The sequence below is a fragment of the Papio anubis genome, chromosome 5 (assembly GCF_008728515.1).
Source record: "Papio anubis isolate 15944 chromosome 5, Panubis1.0, whole genome shotgun sequence".
Taxonomy (NCBI): Eukaryota; Metazoa; Chordata; class Mammalia; order Primates; family Cercopithecidae; genus Papio; species Papio anubis.
In genome coordinates this window covers 45080576-45100202 of record NC_044980.1, presented here as the reverse complement: position 1 = coordinate 45100202, position 19627 = coordinate 45080576, and the positions used below count along the sequence as shown (strand labels likewise).

Genomic DNA, 19627 nt, shown 5'->3' with positions numbered 1-19627 from the left:
TTCCTAAGCTCCTGGCTTCACAGTAGCCATCCTGATAATTACTTTTTGAAGTCCACAGTTAAGTAAGTTATGGAAATCATTCCAGCTACTGGTTCACCAGTAACATCAGTTTAGCCCTAAATATTGTCATAAGTTCTATGACAGGCTCATGTGATTTAAGCTGGTGCTCTGTCAAGACTAGACTTAGGCATTTTATCCTTTTTATGACCTTATGTATGTTGAAGAGAACATATGAATATACTTTATATATATGAATATATATAAAACCTTCATTATCACATTATTCTCAATCCAGCATTTTTTCAGCCCCTAATTTGCATGTTAATTCAGCATTCTTACATCTTTACAGATTTTCATCTAAGACTACATTTCTATTGTTTTATATAATCAGCCCCCCTAAGATCAACATGTCTACATTTTTTGGCAAAGACAAAGGCTACTGATTTCAGGACCATTATTTTCCTTTTCCAAAAGCACAAACCCAAACTGAGAAATAAATCAAGAGAAATTCACCTCTTTTCAATGCTAATTTAGGAGTAGAGTCTATATTTCTTTTCAAACCCAAAGAGAATCAGACATACAATACGAATGTATCTACTTTCGCTTGCTCAGACTGAGATGAAAGATTAATATTTTCAGGCTGGTAGTCAAAACTATTCATTCAAATATTATTTAATAAAATCCAAGAACCAGCTAAAAAATCACTTAAGCTAAGAAACCTTCACTACCGGCCTCATGGGAAATTGTGTACAGTTTTCTACTAGAATAGCCTATAAATGCTTACTGAAAATGTCTAAGTTCATATCTTGGTAACTAACATTTTAATTCAATCTGCAGAATAATATATGCTTCTTTAGTGCTAAGATATGAATATTAGAGGCTTTCTTTCTCAAAAGTTCTATGTAGTTATATTTTCACAAATAACTATATAATGTTAAAATTCTTCTGTATGTGGCATAAAACATATTTTAATGGAGAACGTAATGTGTAGGGAGTTTATTAGAATTTGTGTTTATTCTTAGTTTAAAAAACTGCACTGATTACAATATAGAAAAAAACAAAATTATGTTGTATAACTCTTACAGTAGAAGAAAAACAGTAGTTCTAAATTTAGAAAGGAAAAATGAATATACACAGTGAAAACATGTGTCAGTGATGTTAATCAAAGATCAACTATTGCTGAGACCGGCAATATTAAATCCCTGCACAATTGCTCATATTATAATGGAGATTTTAAAAAGAAAATATGATCACATAACATAATGAGGGCAGAAGTCACTCTCATCTTTCATCTTTGTATTCCCAATTCAGGAAGCTGGTATAGTGTCTTCATTATAATTACTATTCAACAAACATTTGTAAAATGAAAGAATAAGGAATGAATGATGAGAAAAATGATAAACATCTACCTCTGTCTCCTGGGAGTTAATTGCACTACTTTCTTTGAAATTTAATTAATCCTCACTGTCCTTGTAAAATAGCCAAAGGGAAAATATATTTACATTGCTCTGAATATTGACGGAATCTACAAAAAGGGTTAAACAACTTCCTCAAAGTAAATAAAATGTTCACAATCCAGCTAGGATAAAAGGATTTAAATCATTTCCTAGGTAGAGGGCTTTCAATTAGAGCCCTTGCTGCATTAACCATGGGAACTCATCTCACTCTCTTCATGATGGAGCCCTGAGTGTTGCTGCTAATCTGTACTCTACCATTCCAATGCTTTTAAGGTTCCTTTTCAGCCCTTCCTCCTCCTAATCCACAAATACGGAGACCAAGGCATTTTTTGGGTGAGTCCTAATTTCAAGCATTCTGTCCTGCCCTCCCCAAATGTACTCACACTTATTAGACCATATGTTCCTATATTAGCTCAGAAAGGGGAAAAAAAACATTAATCACACTTGTATATAAGAGATCACAGAAAAACAATTTACTAACCTGTGAAAATACCATTCATTCTCTGTTCACCTCTGGCCCACAGCTAAGCAATCAGTAGGATATAAATGTACCCTATCTTCACTATTCAGTATTCATAAGGATACTACTTATGAATTGGAAATCTCACACAACATTTACATGACCTAATTTTGAAAATTTAAAATAGTGTAAGGCCCCTAGGCTTAATTTTACAAGGCAAAGATTAAAGGGACACAGGCAAGCATATATTCTCTTTCTATGCTATTGGACACTGGTAATTTTTTTTTTAACTTAAAATATTTGACACTTAAAATGCCAAACTTCTACATTTCTGCAGTAAAAAGGTAGTTATCATATTGAAGATCATTTCTTTCTCTCCAGGAAGTAGAGTTAATATTAGCACATGAACTGAAAATGTTTCAGTGATTATAAAAAAGTCAAAATGAATTCATTAAAATTTAGCTTGGCAAAATGTTAGTTTCACGTTCTTGGTAGAAGTCCTTTTTATTTGTATTCAAATGAAGTGAACAACTTACAAGCAAAGGAAATGGCATCAAATATTTGACACCCTTCCTCCCAAGATGTAGTGATTTATTATATTCAAATGAAGTGAACAATTTACAAGCAAAGGAAATGGCATCAAATATTTGACACCCTTCCTCCCAAGGTGTAGTGATTTACACTTTTTGCTCAGATCTAGGTTTCTCCGCTCAGGAAAAGGGGAGAATGTACCCATATTTGGGAAAACAAGTTTCTAACAGCACAGTTTTGATCAAACAGCAAAACTCTATCCATCTATATATTGCCATCTGCCAATATGACAAATGGTCCCATGTGCAATATTCACACTGCATTGTAGCCAAACCTGTAAGTCAAAGGATATGAAATAACAGTAACCATACATTAAGCACAGAAGAAAACGAAACAAACAAAAAGGTTTTAAACCATCCAAAAGTATGTCTTATTTTGGATGTTCTATATGTTCTTACATTCCCTCAGGTCATTTGTGTCATTATGAACACAATTCTAACAAGCTTGATTATTTTATTTCCATTCACATATTACAAGCAACAAGCTGAAAAAGTAGAATGGGGTGTAGGGAGACAGAAAAACAAAGTAGAGATTAGGGCTTGAAGTGTCCCTGACCAGTTGACAACAACCACATGGAATAATAATAATAAAAAAGGAATGTTACCATCCCTCATGCTAATCCTTTTCATTTTAAATAAACAGGATCTAAAAATAATAATAATGCTTATAAGTCCTAACCACATCAAGAATGCTTCAGATCAGTGACCCAAGGAACCTTCGAGAACGGATGAAATAGACCCAAAGCTGAATTCACCTAATTTTAGGCCAAAAAAAACCCAAAAAACAAAACAATACCAAAAAAATCTTCAGATACTGGGAGAACAAATCTCAATTGCTCAATTGTATCTCATGAAAACAATTTTTCAAAATAAAACAAGAGATATTTAAGATTCATTAAGTTCTTGTCATTTAAAATTTTAAGACAAATATTTTCTAATGGAATTACATATATTTGTATGATTCTTCTAGTTATATCCATGGTAATAAATGATCTTTTTAGTTGGAAATAAAACCCACTTGTGCTCTATTATTAGAGAAAATATCTACATAAATTAGTTTTTAAGATAACTAAAGTCTATCTTTTGAATTCATAAGCATAAAATTTTAACCACTTGCAAAATTTCTAACACACTTAAGGTACTCGGAGGCCTTGTCAAGTAGGGTAACAAAAATCATTTTCACCTGTTTGTTTTAATAACAGAGAATCAATTTTACGAAAATCAGGCATGCCCTCAGGTCCTAACAAAGTATACAAAGCTGAATGGAGCTATGCCAAATACACCAGATTTTACTTTCTTACTTTAGTCTGATTTTATACTTCTGTCCCCTTTCTTACCACATGACTTCCAGTATCACTTACAGACTAACCCTTAAAAAGGGGAAGGCTAAGTTACTAACATTTGGAAAGCTTATGAAAGTGAAGCATACTTATGAGCCAGTAATGTTTTTATTTATGGAATGTATGTGAGCCATACACTTCAGCAAGCTTTGGGGAATGAGAGTTGGGGGAAATCAACTCTTTTATTTGCTAATTGGTATTTCCTTTAAAAGATAGATTTCCTCCAGATTTGAACTGTGTTAATAGTTACTCTAGAAAAATTGGAGATTTATGTGCCTATATTTTATGTTGTAAATAGACACACACTCAGAGACACTGAGAGAGACAGACAGTAAACAGAGGAGCACTAACCACAAACAGTTTACAAATGACCTTTGTGCTCATTCACCCGTCTTGTTCCCCACCTTGCCTTTTATAGCAACTATAGCAACAGCCATGAGAGTCATTGTGGGGGGAAAAAAAAAAAAAAAAAAAAGAAAGCTAAAAAAATCCTGGAAGCTTCTAAAGAATGTGAGTAAAGGGGAGGAAGCTGTGAAAAAAAATGAATAAAGGGCACCGGTGGATCCAGAGTGCTGAAGGAGGCAGACTGGCCAGCCAAGCAATGAGTGTCTGGTACCCCAATATCCTCTCCCACAGAATGTGAACAGCTTTCCCTTTATGACACTGTTTAAACTTAATTGAAATTATCAAACAGACACTTTCCTCAAACATATAAATCGTGAGGCAGTTCATTCAGGCTGTCAGTATGTATAAAGTTGCTCCAGCCACCTTTTTCTAATGGCTTCTCTATATCTTTTACATAGAGACAATGAGAGATTTGCTTGGGACAATTTGACCGTAATTTACAAGTAGGAAATGGGAAGTATTTGTATCTTCTTTGCCTAACTCATATTAGTTACTCAAGTAAGCATTTCTTCCATTATTGCATTTTCTTGATTACAAGTTTTATGTTTTCTCTAAAACATTTATCAGAAGAAACTTCCTAAGCACTATGTAGAAGCCATGATATTTATCTGCCACTGTCAGCAAAAACATGAACTTAGTCCTCAACAGAATATTTCACTTCATTCTAGTGTCACCTCACCTCTGCGTCACCTGCACTGGAGTCACCACTTGCCTGTTGGGTAAAACCAGGATGCACCACTGAAATAAAAAGAGGTCAGACAATACAAGAAAAGCCAGTAGAAATTGCCAAATGTACCAGAATACACACAGGCTTTCTAAGGATATGGGAGAGTAGCCCAAGTGAGAGAGACCTGCCAAGAGAAAGGCACTTGAGCCCACCCTGAAACAGGATTTTTGACTTCACAGAGAAATTATTTAATTTTCAATAACACAATTCAATTAAAGAAAGGGAAATACAAGGCTAAGCAAATAAGAAATGAAGACAAAAACCCAACCTTTCAAATCTAAAGAAAATAATCTGTTTTAAAGAACATGTGAAGATCAGGAACCCAGAACAGGAGAAAGGAAAGGCAATTAATGCTGGCATCTGATAATAACCAAAATACGGAGTCTGGAGAATCGCTAGACTCTAAAAATTATAAAGGTTTAGATTTAAACTTTGTACACTGAGGAAAAGAAAACTGCATGCATTTATATTGATCAATGTACACTACTGCTGCTTTTTAACTTTTGTGTATATGTAGGGTAGATTTTTTTTAAGTGAAAGCAAGTTTATTTAGAAAGTAAAGGAATAAAAAGGTGGCTACTCCATAGGTAGAAAACTAGTGTAGTTTTTTATTAGAAATTGTTGTTCAATAATAGTACATGTTACAAATAAATATTATTTTAAACTGAAAAAATTGTAGACTTTCAAATCAGTTAGGGTGGTCACCCAACAAAAGGGCATTTTTTTCCCCCTTAGTCTCCTTGTTCATGTTACTCACAACAAGAATTGGGCTAATGCTATGAATAATAATAACAAACACTGCCTTCTGTCAGGCCCTGTGCTGAACACTGTCTGAATATGTATAGGAAAGGGTTAACTCAGCAGGCCTTGTTTGCTCAGACTCTGTACACTCCCAAGAAAAGTCTGCCTTTAGGACTGGTCCTTGGCCAGCTCCTGGAGATTGAGCTTTCAGCTCTTAGAAAATTCTACCTGGTAAGAGTAGTTTTGCATGTTTGAGGTCTTGGGCCACAAAATACCAGTTTAATCAGATAGTTTACCTTAACAAATGTGATTTATGGCAAACATAGATCTCTAATCTCCCTTTCTCTCTCATATATCTATATAGCTATATTTATCTATCCCTATCTATATACCTATCTATATCAAATACGAAGATATGTCTATAGCAATTGTATATACACAGAGAGATAGTATGAAGAGAGACATGGATATTATTCTTCATTTTAGAATGTTATCTTGGCATGTTTAAAAGGAAAAGCTTAAGATGTGTTGCAACTGCAGTACGTGTGTGTTATATGTATGTGTGAGAGACACACACAAACACATTTCAAACATGTTTTATGTTTAAGCTCAATATTCAAACACAGAAATATAACATCCATTCTTAATACATTTTATGTAAGTATTGCAGCAGCATTATTAAATATTGTATTTCTATGGTGGTTGAAAATTAGTAGGCAGAGAATTTTTGTAATGGTTCTTAATAATTTTTGTAATAGTAAATAATTTTTATTTAGTATAGTTTTATAATCTATATATGAATAAAGTTGATATTTCTATTCATATAAAAATGGGATTTACTCTCATGTACTTATCTACATGCTAAAACCATAAGTTATCAATTTTAGTTCTGTGCCAAGGCACTTTTACTGAATAAAAATAATTAGCTAATTTTATATTTTCCTGATTCAAATTTATATGCCTGTGTAATGCACAGGGGTGTTTTTTTGTTTTGTTTTGTTTTTTTTAATTTCTGTAAATCAGAATCTTCAGATGTTGAAAAAGTCTTTCCCTTAAGATTTAAAAGGTACCTTTGAAATGCAGCATATCCCAAAATGCAACCCAGAGGCTGGCAATGTCAACATTTTTCTGTTTTAAAAAACCTCTTATGAAAACTATTGCCATACTAAATTTTTTACTTGCTGACGACTTACAGCTGGAAAGGATTCTGTACATATAAGACATCAAATATTGAGGATACTGGAAATTTTAAATTAATGGCACAGAAAGTCAACAAAGGAAGTTCATATGAAATCAAACCAGTAATATGATTACAAAAAAAAAAAGTTAAAAATTTTTCTTGGCCCCAGTCTCATCATTTCTGAGCCAAATACAATTCTCATTGAAATCACCTAACTGAAACTGAAATTATCATTCTAGGCTGGTTTTCCCGTAAAGATGGACTGCTCCAAAAAGGAGAATCAAGAAAGAATTTGGCTCACAGTGAATTATTAAAACTTTGTCTTAGTTAACTAAAAATAAAATCTGACTGTTAACTACAGAAATCATTTCAAATTCTGTGATGATAATAAAGTAATGACTGCTTTTCAGCCTGGAGGAACTAACTTTTTTGTGTGTGTGTGTGCTGCATATCTAGCTGTGGTGCATTTTAATGAGAAATGATGACTGCATCAGCTTATATCCATGGAGCAGATTTTAGCATTCAGCTTGGGTCTCCCAGTCAACATCTATGAGTCTCTTCTTAAGGAGATCAATGACACAGATACATTAGACTAACAAATGTGATGCCAACAATCAAGAATTCACTCAGTTAAGATTTTCACTCAGTTAAGATTTTGCACACTGATTTCCACATGAGAAACCTAGAATTTACTAGATTCTTGTACTTGCGAGGCTTCACTCATTTCCCTGAATCACAAAAGCTACAGAGTATTTAGATAGAAATACACATACTCTTAACATGAACCATTTTAAATATATGTATTACCGTGTCCACAGGAGTACACTTTCAAGCAGGGACTTCACTCTTCAATCTCTCCAATCATGCATTACCCAAAGTAGCATGTGGTTCCCTAAAGCTTAACAATTGACATTGCCTTAAAAAGGGGGTTTTCTTCCCGACTAATGCAGAAAAATTCTGAGAAACGATTTTAAATCTTTCACTAAACTTCTCATTTGGTCACATGGAGAAAAATGATTTCACCAAATAGATACTCTCATTGATTTTTTAATGTAATTTATCAAAGAAATCAAATATTTAGATAAATTCCAGATTTTCTCCACCATGAGCTTCTCCAAAAGTACATTCCATCATAGACTGCTCACTAAGAAGCTCTACTGCAGTCAGTGACCGAATTTAGGAGGACATAATGACTACTTCTGCTACACAGAATCATTATCCATCTCTAACACTTCCCTATGAGACGGAAGACGGACTTCTAATCAGGTACCAGAGAAGGCTCTGCCAACTTCAGGGCTTTGATGAATAAGAAAGGTTGAGAGCCCTTATCATAAATGGATTCAGTATAACTGAGTGAGAGAGTGAGAGAACCAGAGAAATAAATCCTCATGTAGAAAAGTTAGGGGCATCAAATGCCAAATGCCGGTTAACCAAAGCTTTCTTTGTCATAAAGCAACTTCTATAAAAATTGCTGAAAATAAATTCTTCATGGCTCAATATGAATCAGTAATTTCCATTTCTATTACACTGTTGTTTACCCAAAAACTATTTTTAATGAATAAGACTCAGAGTTTGCCAAAGTGTTTTCCACAAAACAACTGTTTTGAGATATTTCAGATTTGTAATCAAGTAAGTCTGAAAAACCCAAAATACTTCATTCACCTCTTGGATATGCATACAGAACACTAACACATAATGTTCTAAAAAGCCAATCATTAAAACTGTTTCATATTGTTTAAGCATTTCCTAGACATATTTGGCTACAAATCTAACATCTACTTTAACAGTTTGGGAAATGCCAACACATAATGTAGGAATACTACTCTGTCATTTAAGAAACTAGAAAATATTTACTATATTCTAGGCAGTTGGCTAGCAGTTGGAGTTCTAGTCTCTAAACAAAATATGGACTTATTTCTGTGACTTTTTTGTTTTAATGTGACATCACTCTTTTAAGCAGCTCTGTGCTTAACAATTTTTTTTTCCTGGTTTGTTTTCCACTTTTGTCTGTATTTTATTCCTTCACAGATGTGAAAGGCTAACAAATATAAACTAGTTATATTAATCAGCCTCTGCCTCAGTTCTACACTCCAAATACAGTATATATTCTATCAACAATCCTTGAATAATAACAACTTGTACTTGTTTTTTAAACAATAAAACAGGCTGGGCACCATAGCTGGCTCATGCCTGTAATCCCAACACTTTGGGAGGCCAAGGCGGGCGGATCACCTGAGGTCACCTGAGTTCGAGACCAACCTGGCCAATATGGTGAATTCCCGCCTCTACTAAAAATACAAAAAAATTAGCCAGCTGTGGTGGTGCATGCCTGTAATCCCAGTTACTGGAGAGGCTGAGACGGCAGAATCGCTTGAACCCGGGGGGCGGAGGTTGCAGTGAGCCAAGATCGCACCACTGCACTCCAGCCTGGGTGACAAGAGCAAATACTCCATCTCAAAAATAAAATAAACAATAAAACAATGATAAAAACACAAATAACTACAGCACTTCAGAGTTAGTTGACAAATCCACCTTTTCAATCTATATTTCAAAATGTTCAGAAAGACACCATCCTAGGGGAAGTCAACCAGCAGCAACCTCTCTGCTAATTTTTGTACACAGAAATTTGACCTGACTGCACAAAGGTTTCAATAGATGTCTCCCTCTAAAATTAATATTGAATAATTTATCATCTTCCATTTAATACCAAGAGGGTATCAGCCGCAAACGGAAATATCACTCATATGCAAATAAATAACATTCAAGGCTTTTATCGTTGTGGTTATTAATCTGTAATGGATGGACATAAATCTATTTACATTCTCATCCTATCCTCAAATTTTACTATCCTCTCCTCTCATTCTTACTTTGTTCTACTCATATTGTCACTCTATCCTCCTATGCATAAAATGCTATGTATTCTAATCAACAGAGATGCCATTCGTAGGCAAGGAAAAAATACAATGAACTGCTCTTTGTGATAAGAACCATGATCTTGATATCCAAACCAATCATATTATGTGACACAGATGTTATCAATCAATAAACTTTACACAGCTTTATACTAAATTAATACAAACTGCTGTTGAGTGGACGGTGGATGGTCACTAAGCAAACAGAAGCATGTAGGTATTAGGAAGCATGAGAAACATGTATCAGTGGACAGGGAAGGCAGCCCTCAAAGGCCAAGAATGTAAGTTTTAGGTCTATATGGAAAAAGCTGTGGTCATATTTGAAGGCTTCTGAACAGAGGAATGATTAATTTCATGCTTAAAGAGTTCAGATGTAAATAAACAGCATGGATAAGAAACTCAAAATCAAGAATTTTAAGACACTGGGTTAAGGTGATTGATCTAAGTCAAAGCCAACAGGGCATGGGCTAAATGTTGACATGAGGTGGGATAAGAGGCATTTCAAAGTAGAGGTTGGTGGAGCTTCAGGAACGAGAAGAGGAAGACTTGACTTGAAATCTGAAACTGTAATCCCCATACCTGGCTCAAAAGATGTGATACTGACTAGGAAAAGGCTGGAGAGAGAAGCTTCTTTTAAAGAGATAATAAGGGATTGTTTTGATGTGCTGGGTTGAGGTGAAAATGACAAATATTCAGGTGGAAGTGTCCAGCATTCAAGTAGGATAACTTGGAACAGAAAGCCTAAATTATGTCACGGTGAAATGAGGATAATAAGTCTTATTAATAAAAACACACCTAACTAGTCTTTCCTGGGAAACATGAAAGATGGAATTTCAGAAATTTAGGGAATGAAAAAGGAAAGATTACAAGGCAATAAGTTGATTAAAATAGACTAAAATAAACTAATCAGTGGCAGCTATCTTAAAGCAAGCTATATCTTCTACAGCACAATCTACCCAAATGCAAATCTGGGCAGAGAATTACAAAATATTTTTAGGATTGATAAAATTTCAGCTATATGTCTGCTTAAAAATGCTACAGAGAGAAATTATGGGAAATTTAGATGGATTGGCCAAATATTTGCATAAGGATTCCACAGCCAACGTACATACTTTTCCAACTATTATGGTTAGCACTGGGCTTAGGCACTACCTTTGCCAACCAATAGATTTTCAGTATTGCCCCTGGCAGACATCCCATTAGGAATCTCTCCCCATTCCCAAACATTCCCAACTATTCTAGTCATGCCAATTCAACCAATGTCCCTTAAGCCTTACATAAACATTGACTTACACTGAAATGTATCCTATGACTCTTACTAACTATGACTTACTTAAATCACCCAAGCCTCTGTTTTTCCTGCTATAAAATGTGAAGTAGCTGACAAAATGCCTATTTGTATTTTTTGGAAACACAGGATAAGGCAAGGCCAGCAAAGAAAACAGCAGAGACAATGCTTAATAAATATCACTAGTAGGATCACCTTAATCCATGAAGAAAATAGAGTTTAAATTTTTTAATACAAAAAAACTCAATAAAGGTATACTTATGTGAAATTGGTGGTTATTTTCGGTCAGTGGTTTTAAAACTCAACAATGAAACTGTTTTCAAAAAAAGTTGTTATACGTAACAGAAAAAAGCAGCTGCAATTTTAAAAAAGATATGAAGACCCAGATTCTCGCTCATTCATTCAGCTCGCTTCACACTCCTTCCCCACAGCTACCCCAGTTCCTGAGGCAGGTTCCTAGGGCGCCAAGAAACACACTTTTAAAAAATCAATATTCTGAATATATAATAAGTGATGTAAAAGTATGGTGAGAAAGTCCCCATTGCCAAGAGAAACATGTTAATTAAAAAAAAAAATCATCACTCTTTTCATTGTGACATCTTGAAGAACACGGAATGGCTTCAAAATAACTGTATATGCCAAGATTTCTGGAGTGGGCACGTTTGATCTTCTTTCCTAATGAAAATTGACAAACCTTTTTAAGGGGATAGTATTGCTTCTTTATCCTCCCCCTCCTCACCCCTGCACACACATACACTTCTCCTTTCTGGGGAACTCCAAATAAAACAAAGGCCCTTTAGCAATCAAGTAGATTGTCTCTCTTGATGGCATCCCATGAGTTATGGAATTACACACTGGGGGCCACGTGGATTAGGGCCCCTAGAAAGTTTCCTTGATCACCAGAGTGCTGTCGATTTTTTCAACTGAATTAATTACTCTTGGAGTCCAAACTCTCCAGTGTGCCACAGTCCTCATCATTCCCTAGTATCTGAAATACTGCATTATCTGTCCCCTAAAAGTATTTGAACACGTGACCCAGAGAAGAGGACTTATAACTTGACTAGGCAACTTCTGTCACGCTGGATTCGTATGAAATTCCATCACAAAGGCAGGGCGCGGTGGCTCAAGCCTGTAATCCCAGCACTTTGGGAGGCCGAGACGGGCGGATCACGAGGTCAGGAGATCGAGACCATCCTGGCTAACACGGTGAAACCCCGTCTCTACTAAAAAATACAAAAAACTAGCCAGGTGAAGTGGCGGGCGCCTGTGGTCCCAGCTACTCGGGAGGTTGAAGCAGGAGAATGGCGTAAACCCGGGAGGCGGAGCTTGCAGTGAGCTGAGATCCGGCCACCGCACTCCAGCCTGGGCCACAGAGCAAGACTCCGTCTCAAAAAAAAAAAAAAAAGAAATTCCATCACAAGTCACATCACCAGACTGGGGACCCTGAAGTGTTTGAGTATCCACATCTGGTCATTTAGGCTAGGAAATTCCTTCTTGTCTGCCAGATCTATTAGCATTCATTTTGTAAGTCATTCAACACCTACTTACTGAGAAGGAATACTGGACCAGACAGCGTGCTAGGGGCTGGGGAAACTGCAATGCATAGGAGAGAATTCCCATCATCAAGAGGCTCACAGTCAAACAGACATAAATACGCAATTACAATATACTGTAACAACATGGTTTTCGAAACACCTAGCAGAATCATACAGACGAAGATGCCAGGAAAGGCTTCTCAGATAATCTGGCTTAGCAACTATCTCAACAAAGGGAGCTGAGCAGGGATGGGCCAAAGGAGAGGATAGAAAGTAGGTTGTGGGTGAGTTTTCCAGGCAGCATGTGCAAAGGCCCATGAGAAAGAGGAAGGAGCCTGTGCTTTGAGGAATATTCGATTACTATTATCAGTGTCACACTTGCTATTTATCTAGACAGAAGCTCCTGAAACAAAAAGGATACACTTCAAAAGATGCCAATATATCCATGACCACACAAAAGAGTGTCTAGTCATATAATAAAGGGTGTGTACATATGCAGGCAACTCACAACATCCTGCCAAATTTAATATTAAATTTCTAATTTCATTATAATTTCTAATAAAACATTAGACTTACTATTATAGAGAGTCATACTCCTTGATTGGGAAACTCTCAATAAACATTCTTTAGTCTCATATATTTTCTAAAGGAAAGAAATTAATGTTATATTGTTGGGTGAAAAAAAAAGTGGTCTCAAAAGAGTATAATACAATTTGGGGATGCATACATATTTTATATGCATATAGAATTATAAAAATCCAAAAGAATAAATTTTAATATGTTAACAGAAGTCATGTATTTTTTACTTTCTTCTTTTTGGCATATCTTTTTTTCTAACTTTTTTTTTCCCCAAAAAAAATAATTCTTATTTGTGTACTTTTAAAACCTCACAGTAATATTTTCACAATACATTCCTGGCTGAAAGTTCATACTCGGAATGCCAGAGTAGTCCATGGCCAGGCCCACTGGGCTCCCCTTGCTCTCTCCTTGGCTTTGGTAACCACTGGCCCCAGGGACTCAGCCTGCTTTCCTATCCATCCCTCAGTAGCTATCACCATGCAGGTTGCCCCTTCTGTTTCTTCTACCACTAACTCCATGTCTGACTGCAAGTGAAAGGAATAGAAGCCCAAACCTTTGGGTTTTAAGGAGTTTATTGCTAATCAGTAAAACAGAAAGAGACAGGAGATAAGCATGACAAAGTATAGAGTAGAAATGACTTTTGCCTAAACTTCCAAATTGTGTACAATTGAAGCCTCTGCTTTATAGTTCTTAGCACACCTCTCAAATAAGAAGGCACTACTGGGAAGGCTCTGAACCTGTGGCAGAACCACTGATAGCTGTGGAGCTATTCCAAGGAGTCTGGGAATCAGGGGGATTATCAAGATCACTGTTAGAATAAATTAATCTTACCATATATATAGCACAAGTTTTCAAGCATATGTAAATGCTACTAATAACTAAATAATTGCACCTTGTTTTTCTTTAAACTGTAACTCTCAAGTATGCTTCTACATAATTTTCTGATAGTAAAGTGTCTGCATGCTCAAAAAGCTTGAGAACATTAATGGAGAAGAAGGAGGTCTTGGGAGTGTGACACAACAGGTTTACATGGAAGCTTCATTTAATTGGCAGAAGTGACTATGGGTCTTCAACTCTCTGAGCTTCAGTTTGCACATCCAAAAGCTAGGATACAATTCCATGAACCTTTCTACCTCAAGTCCACAAGGCAAAATAGCAAGATATTAACTGCCACTCTGATGACCACCAAATAAAAGGACAATTTATTAGGCCACTTGCCAGTATGGACACAATCGCCTCTTGGCATTTCTTATTATCCACAGAAAAATTAAAAGTATACATGTAGAACAAAATGATTGTATTTTTTTTTTTTTGAATAGTAACATGTAAGATCAATATTTGTCTTTAAAAACACCGCGTAACTCGTTCTCGGAAAGTGTCAAAAAGAAAATGGTACAGTACATTTTATCTACAACTTGAATTTAAAAATATCCTTGAAATATGTTCTTAATGGTTAGATGAAATGGTAATTAAATACAAACAGAGATAATCATATACTCTCTCTCCATAAGGCTCCCAACTCCTTCAGTGAAGTCTAGTTCACCTAAAGTGACACTATTAATTCAATATTATAAGTTGATAAGCACATTAAATCAAAATACAGCAAGATTATTTTAAGAGTCTGACTGAAATGTCAGGATGAGAAATAGATTAATAAATATTGGTTTCTAATGTTGGTAATGAAAACAAATATGTTATTTTCAGAAAATAAATGGTCTTCCCCATTATATACAAATTATAAAGGGTATTATCTGCAGTTACTACACTGTAACAACTTTTTACATATTGTATTATAGAACAAGCTTTTGAGATGACAAAGCAACACATCAGCAGTTTAATCAATTGCCTTTCTTTTTTAACAGGCTGGTCTACATTAGATTAGATATAAAAGACCCAGGTATACTTGCGCTCAATCTTAGCCAAATGGCTAAGAAACATCCAGGTACATTTAAATCAGTGACAAAAGGAAACACTATTCCTTAATAAAATTACATAAAATAAGAAACATCTCTTACTTTAAGAGCAACCATGGTACTTGTTCCTATGGTGAAAACTGATGTTATCTTGATTAGTTAATTATTCATCCCAACACCTGGCCTTGCTCCCTTTTCCACCTCTAGCTATGTTAACACTAGAGTTCAATAATTTGCTGATAAAGAATCTTAACTGCAGTATCTAACAGATCTTAGTGATTAAGCATATGACTTACCCTTTGATTGCACAGATAAGTCAACTGAGGCCAAAAGAACTAAGGTATCTTGTTAAAAATCAGAAAGCTAGTTAGTTGAAAAGCCCACCTGTCCTTCCTGCCCACATGCCTCACCAGAAAAACAGCAATGGTGAAAAGTCAACTCTGATTTTAATGGGCCACTTTGTGTATTTTAACTGTTAAAATAATGGAAGAGGATATTAGTCATATACGAAGATCCTTTAGATATGATGTGTAGGACCAGCGTTAATTTAATCAACCAGGTCTCCTCTCATTGAATTATTAATTCATAATTACAAACATGACATTACAGTAAATTAAGAAATACTGTAATTTCATTCTCTCCCAAAAAGTATACACTGAAGTTTGGTGATTCACTGTTATATTTTCAACTAGTAAATCAATGTGCCAATTCTGGGGCTTAGGCATATTGTATATACTCGAATGATATTCATTTTAATTAAATTTGTTTTGAGATGTATAATGTAATACAGATCCTACGTGTTTTTAAAAGTGCACATCAATTTCAAGCTTTTAAAAATGTATGTACACAAGAAAGCTTCTTTTGCAATTTATATGTTTATAAATGTTTCCATTAGCTAAGATATATTTTGGAACGTGATCAAACAATATTGAATTTGACGTCAAGTCTTAACAGCAGGGCTGATCTCAGGAATTCCCTTCTAAGCTATATCTGATACTTCTCATATGTGGCTACTGCTCTTTTAAACTACTGTGTCCCTAAAGGGCTAAAAGGAAGAAAATCCTAACCTAACAAGTTAAGGCAGCAAGGCATAGTATTTGAATGGCTACCTTTCATTTTAACTCTACTTCCTAAATTCAAAATTGGATTTGGGTTTGTTTCAAGTTGTTCACAATTTACTAACGAAATGTGCATCTCTCATTCTTCCCCCAAAAGAAAGAAGTCATCCACTCCAGCTACATATAAGTCTCCAATTTCTTTCTTACAACTAAACGTGAAAACCGAAATACCACTCATTGAAAAAAAAAATGTATAGAGAATTGGCAAGCTGCATGTTTATGTGAACCTTCAGAAAACATGGAAACACGCAGCCCCAACTCACCAGGAAAATCAACACTTGTGATCAAACTATTTTGTGACATTTTATGTCTTTTATACATTTCACTTCATATCCAGTATTCCAGTTTTGCACCGGCTTGCCTGTATCAACCCCAAATCGCCTAAGAGTAATCTAGTACTGTAGCAGAACAGTTTCAACGCTCATTGCCTGTGGCGTGGTCTTCCAAACAGCTGAATCAAACATTGATTCCCCTCACCCCTCTATTTAAAACCGAGGGACGTCAGGCTTCGGTTGTGGGTAAAGAAAAGCCACAATAATCAAACAAACAAGCAACCAAAATACCCGAACACGGAACACGCTAAGAACAAAGGAAACACAAGCATGTGAACAGGAAATGAAGCAACTCTATACACATAAATACCTTCTGGAGCCGCCAACGTAGGTAAAAGTAAAGGTGGAGTCTGAGTATCTGAAATCTGAAACAGAAAGTCCTGTTAAAAGCTACCCATGGAGTGGATTTGTTTTAACCCGGACCATGACTTGGGCCCCCTATTTGGTGGAGTCAGGGGAGGCCTGGCCGGGCGGGAGGCGAGGGCTGGAGGGTGGCGAGGTACCCGCTCTGCGCCGCGTCCCAGGGGATGCGGCGGGTCCCCGACTGGGTGCAGCTGGAGGCCGCCCCCCGCAACAAGTGCCGGGTGCCATGGCAACGGCGGGAATTTCGCGGTCAGGGAGGCCGGAAGCAGCACCCGCCGGGCTCGCGGCAGCGAAAGCAAAATCCGATCTCTCTCCCGGGCGAGCAAAATGGACGAAAGGCGACCCCCAGGAAGGGGCGCTGGGTGCCTTGGGAATCCGAGGAATCCCTTCTCTTTGCCAGTCGGAGGGGACTAGAGGGCGCCGAAGGGGCCGAAGATCGGCCGAGCGCTGCCCCCGGGGGTCCTCGGCGCCGGGCGCAGCTGACGGACGAATGCAGCGCAGCGCAGCGCAGCGGGCTCCATTCCCGGCCGCCGCCGCTCAGCCCATTGCGCAAACCCGGCGGATCCAACCAACCCCGCTCTGCCGCTGCTGCTGGAACCCAGGAGGCGTGCTTGGAGGCTTCGGGCACTACGCGGGAGTGGAAATACCACGTACTGTCCTTTCGCCTAGACCCCCGCTCGGGCCACGCGGGTTCTGCCCTCAAAGCTGGTGGCTGCCCCAGACTTGGGGGTGGGGGGAGGGGAAGGGGAGAGGCTGGCGCCCCCTCCCCCTTTTAGCTCCCGCGGTCGTTGCAGCAGCTGTTGCCAAATGAACCCCAGAATGGGGACGTGCAACCCTCCACCCCACCCCCAGCCACACACGTCGCGGTCAGAAAACTGGGAAGGGGGCGCTGGGTCCAGGGTTCGGGAAAAGCAAGAACTCACCTGCAAACAGGCAGTCCTTCTCAGCTCTGGACTTCTGGATCACGACGTCGATATCCTTCTGAATTCGCTCTTGCCTTGAACACATCCCCATTAAATAAATCCCTGGAAAAGAAGCAGCCGCTATTTCCACCCCACCCCACCCCCCTCGCACGCTTCCAGCTTTCGTAAATATTCAGTTAAAAATGAAACCTCTGGCCGAGGCAGGGGCTGAAGGCGAAGTGGTTTCGGAAGTGATCCTGGGTGAGAGAAGAGGAGGAGGTGGAGGAGGAGGAGGAGGAGGGGGAGGTCGGCTTTGCATTCCCAGATGTGACCGCCCAGCTGCTGCTCGCCGCTGCTGGATCCCAATTTCCTCCCCTTCTGACAATGGATGGTGATGACACTGAGTCTCACTTTCTCCCTCCCCCGCCCGGACCAACGGCCGTGGGGGGCCGAGGGTGCAGGAGACTGCCGGAGAGCGATCACCGGCGGGGCGGCGGGCGCCGGCGAGGGGCGAGCCCCGCTCCGGCTCACGCGCGCACACCCCTCACGGCCCGCACGCCGGCCTTCCACACCCGCGCACACTCGCGCCCGCGGGCGGCGGCGGCCGTGCCCAGGCTGCTGCAGCGCCGCCCGCCCGCCGCAGACCCTCCGCGCCCGCCGCCTAGTCACCCGGCCCGGCTGCGGGCCGCCGGGGCTAGCAGAATATCAGCCATCCCGGGCGGGAGCCGCGTCTGCCCACCCCGACCTCCACTCGCGCTGAGAGCTGAGCGGCAGTGTAGGTAGTGAAGACTCCCTGGGGCTCCCAGCCTTCCCTCTCCGCGCCCCTCCCCCCATCACTTTTATGAATTCGACTCCACTTTCTAAAGGAATTACGAGTCATGTGGCAAACCCAAACCGGAGTGGCTGGGAAGGGAAAAGGGGGGAAAAGAAAATCTTGAAAAATTAAAAAAATAGTAAGACGAAAAAATCTTTCCTTGTTGCCACATCACATAACACGGAAAAAGCCTTGAAATTACTCCAGACGTGCACCCTCCCTTTCCCTCAGTGTCTGAGTCTTTTTCCTCCAGATGGAAGTAGTTCAGCCCCTTTGGGGCGCCGTTTACGAAACACAGCCCCTTTTGAGGGACTTCCGCCTCTTGAAAAGACTCACCAGTTCTCCCTTCCTAGGTGTTTCTGTTCATGAGAAATTGTCAGAATCAACTGGCACGTTCCGGGGTCTTCCTAAAAGATGGAAACCTGTTTGGCTTGATTTTAAAAACCACTTCCTTTGACAGTCAGTGAAGGGAAAGCTACAATCCAGATGCTCAGAAATGAGATACAGATCTGATTCTCACTTTCTGTTCTGCCTAAGGACACCTCAGGCTGACGTAGCTGCCCCACCTCTGTATTGGTTTATGCCCTAGGAGAGGTCTCTAGCAGGCAATTCTCTTGTTGATCTTTTCTCCACCGAGAAGGCTCCCGCCAGTAGACCGTAACTCGTTTAGCTTTGCATTCTCAGTGCCATGTACAGCGCCTGGAATACAGGAGGGTGACCTAAATGTTGGCTGAATGCATGAATGGTCATTTCTTGCAGCCTCTTTTCATTACCCTGTCTCATCAGCTTTCTTATCAGCATAAGGGCCCAAGAATTGCCAAACTGTTTCAGACCCTTAATCAGTTTAGTTCTGATTCTAACCGTGACGACACGTTGTTCAGCACGGTAGGAATGACCGCCATCCCTGAAGGAGTCTTAAGATTTTGTATAATCAAAGATTCTATGTTCTAACTCCTTTATCTTTCAGGAAA

At 38.6% G+C, this 19627-nt stretch overlaps 1 protein-coding gene across 4 annotated transcripts in view; it reads right to left on the bottom strand.

Moving 5' to 3' along the window:
* The window catches only part of PARP8 (poly(ADP-ribose) polymerase family member 8), a 191918-nt gene extending 172738 nt beyond the window's left edge, over window positions 1-19180 (bottom strand). For 2 of the 4 annotated variants that reach the window (XM_017959529.3, XM_021939360.2), the window contains exons 1-3: window positions 18053-18234; window positions 17864-17965; window positions 16888-16942 (exon numbers count right to left, since the gene is read on the bottom strand). In XM_017959529.3, the coding sequence (XP_017815018.2) occupies window positions 16888-16942; window positions 17864-17965; window positions 18053-18161 (266 nt within the window). In that variant the 5' untranslated portion in view covers window positions 18162-18234. Of the gene's footprint in view, window positions 1-16887; window positions 16943-17080; window positions 17581-17863; window positions 17966-18052; window positions 18235-18992 lie in introns of those variants that run through there. The other 2 variants (XM_021939359.2, XM_021939357.2) reach the window with 2 other exon arrangements.
* Window positions 19181-19627: the final 447 nt, after the last annotated feature.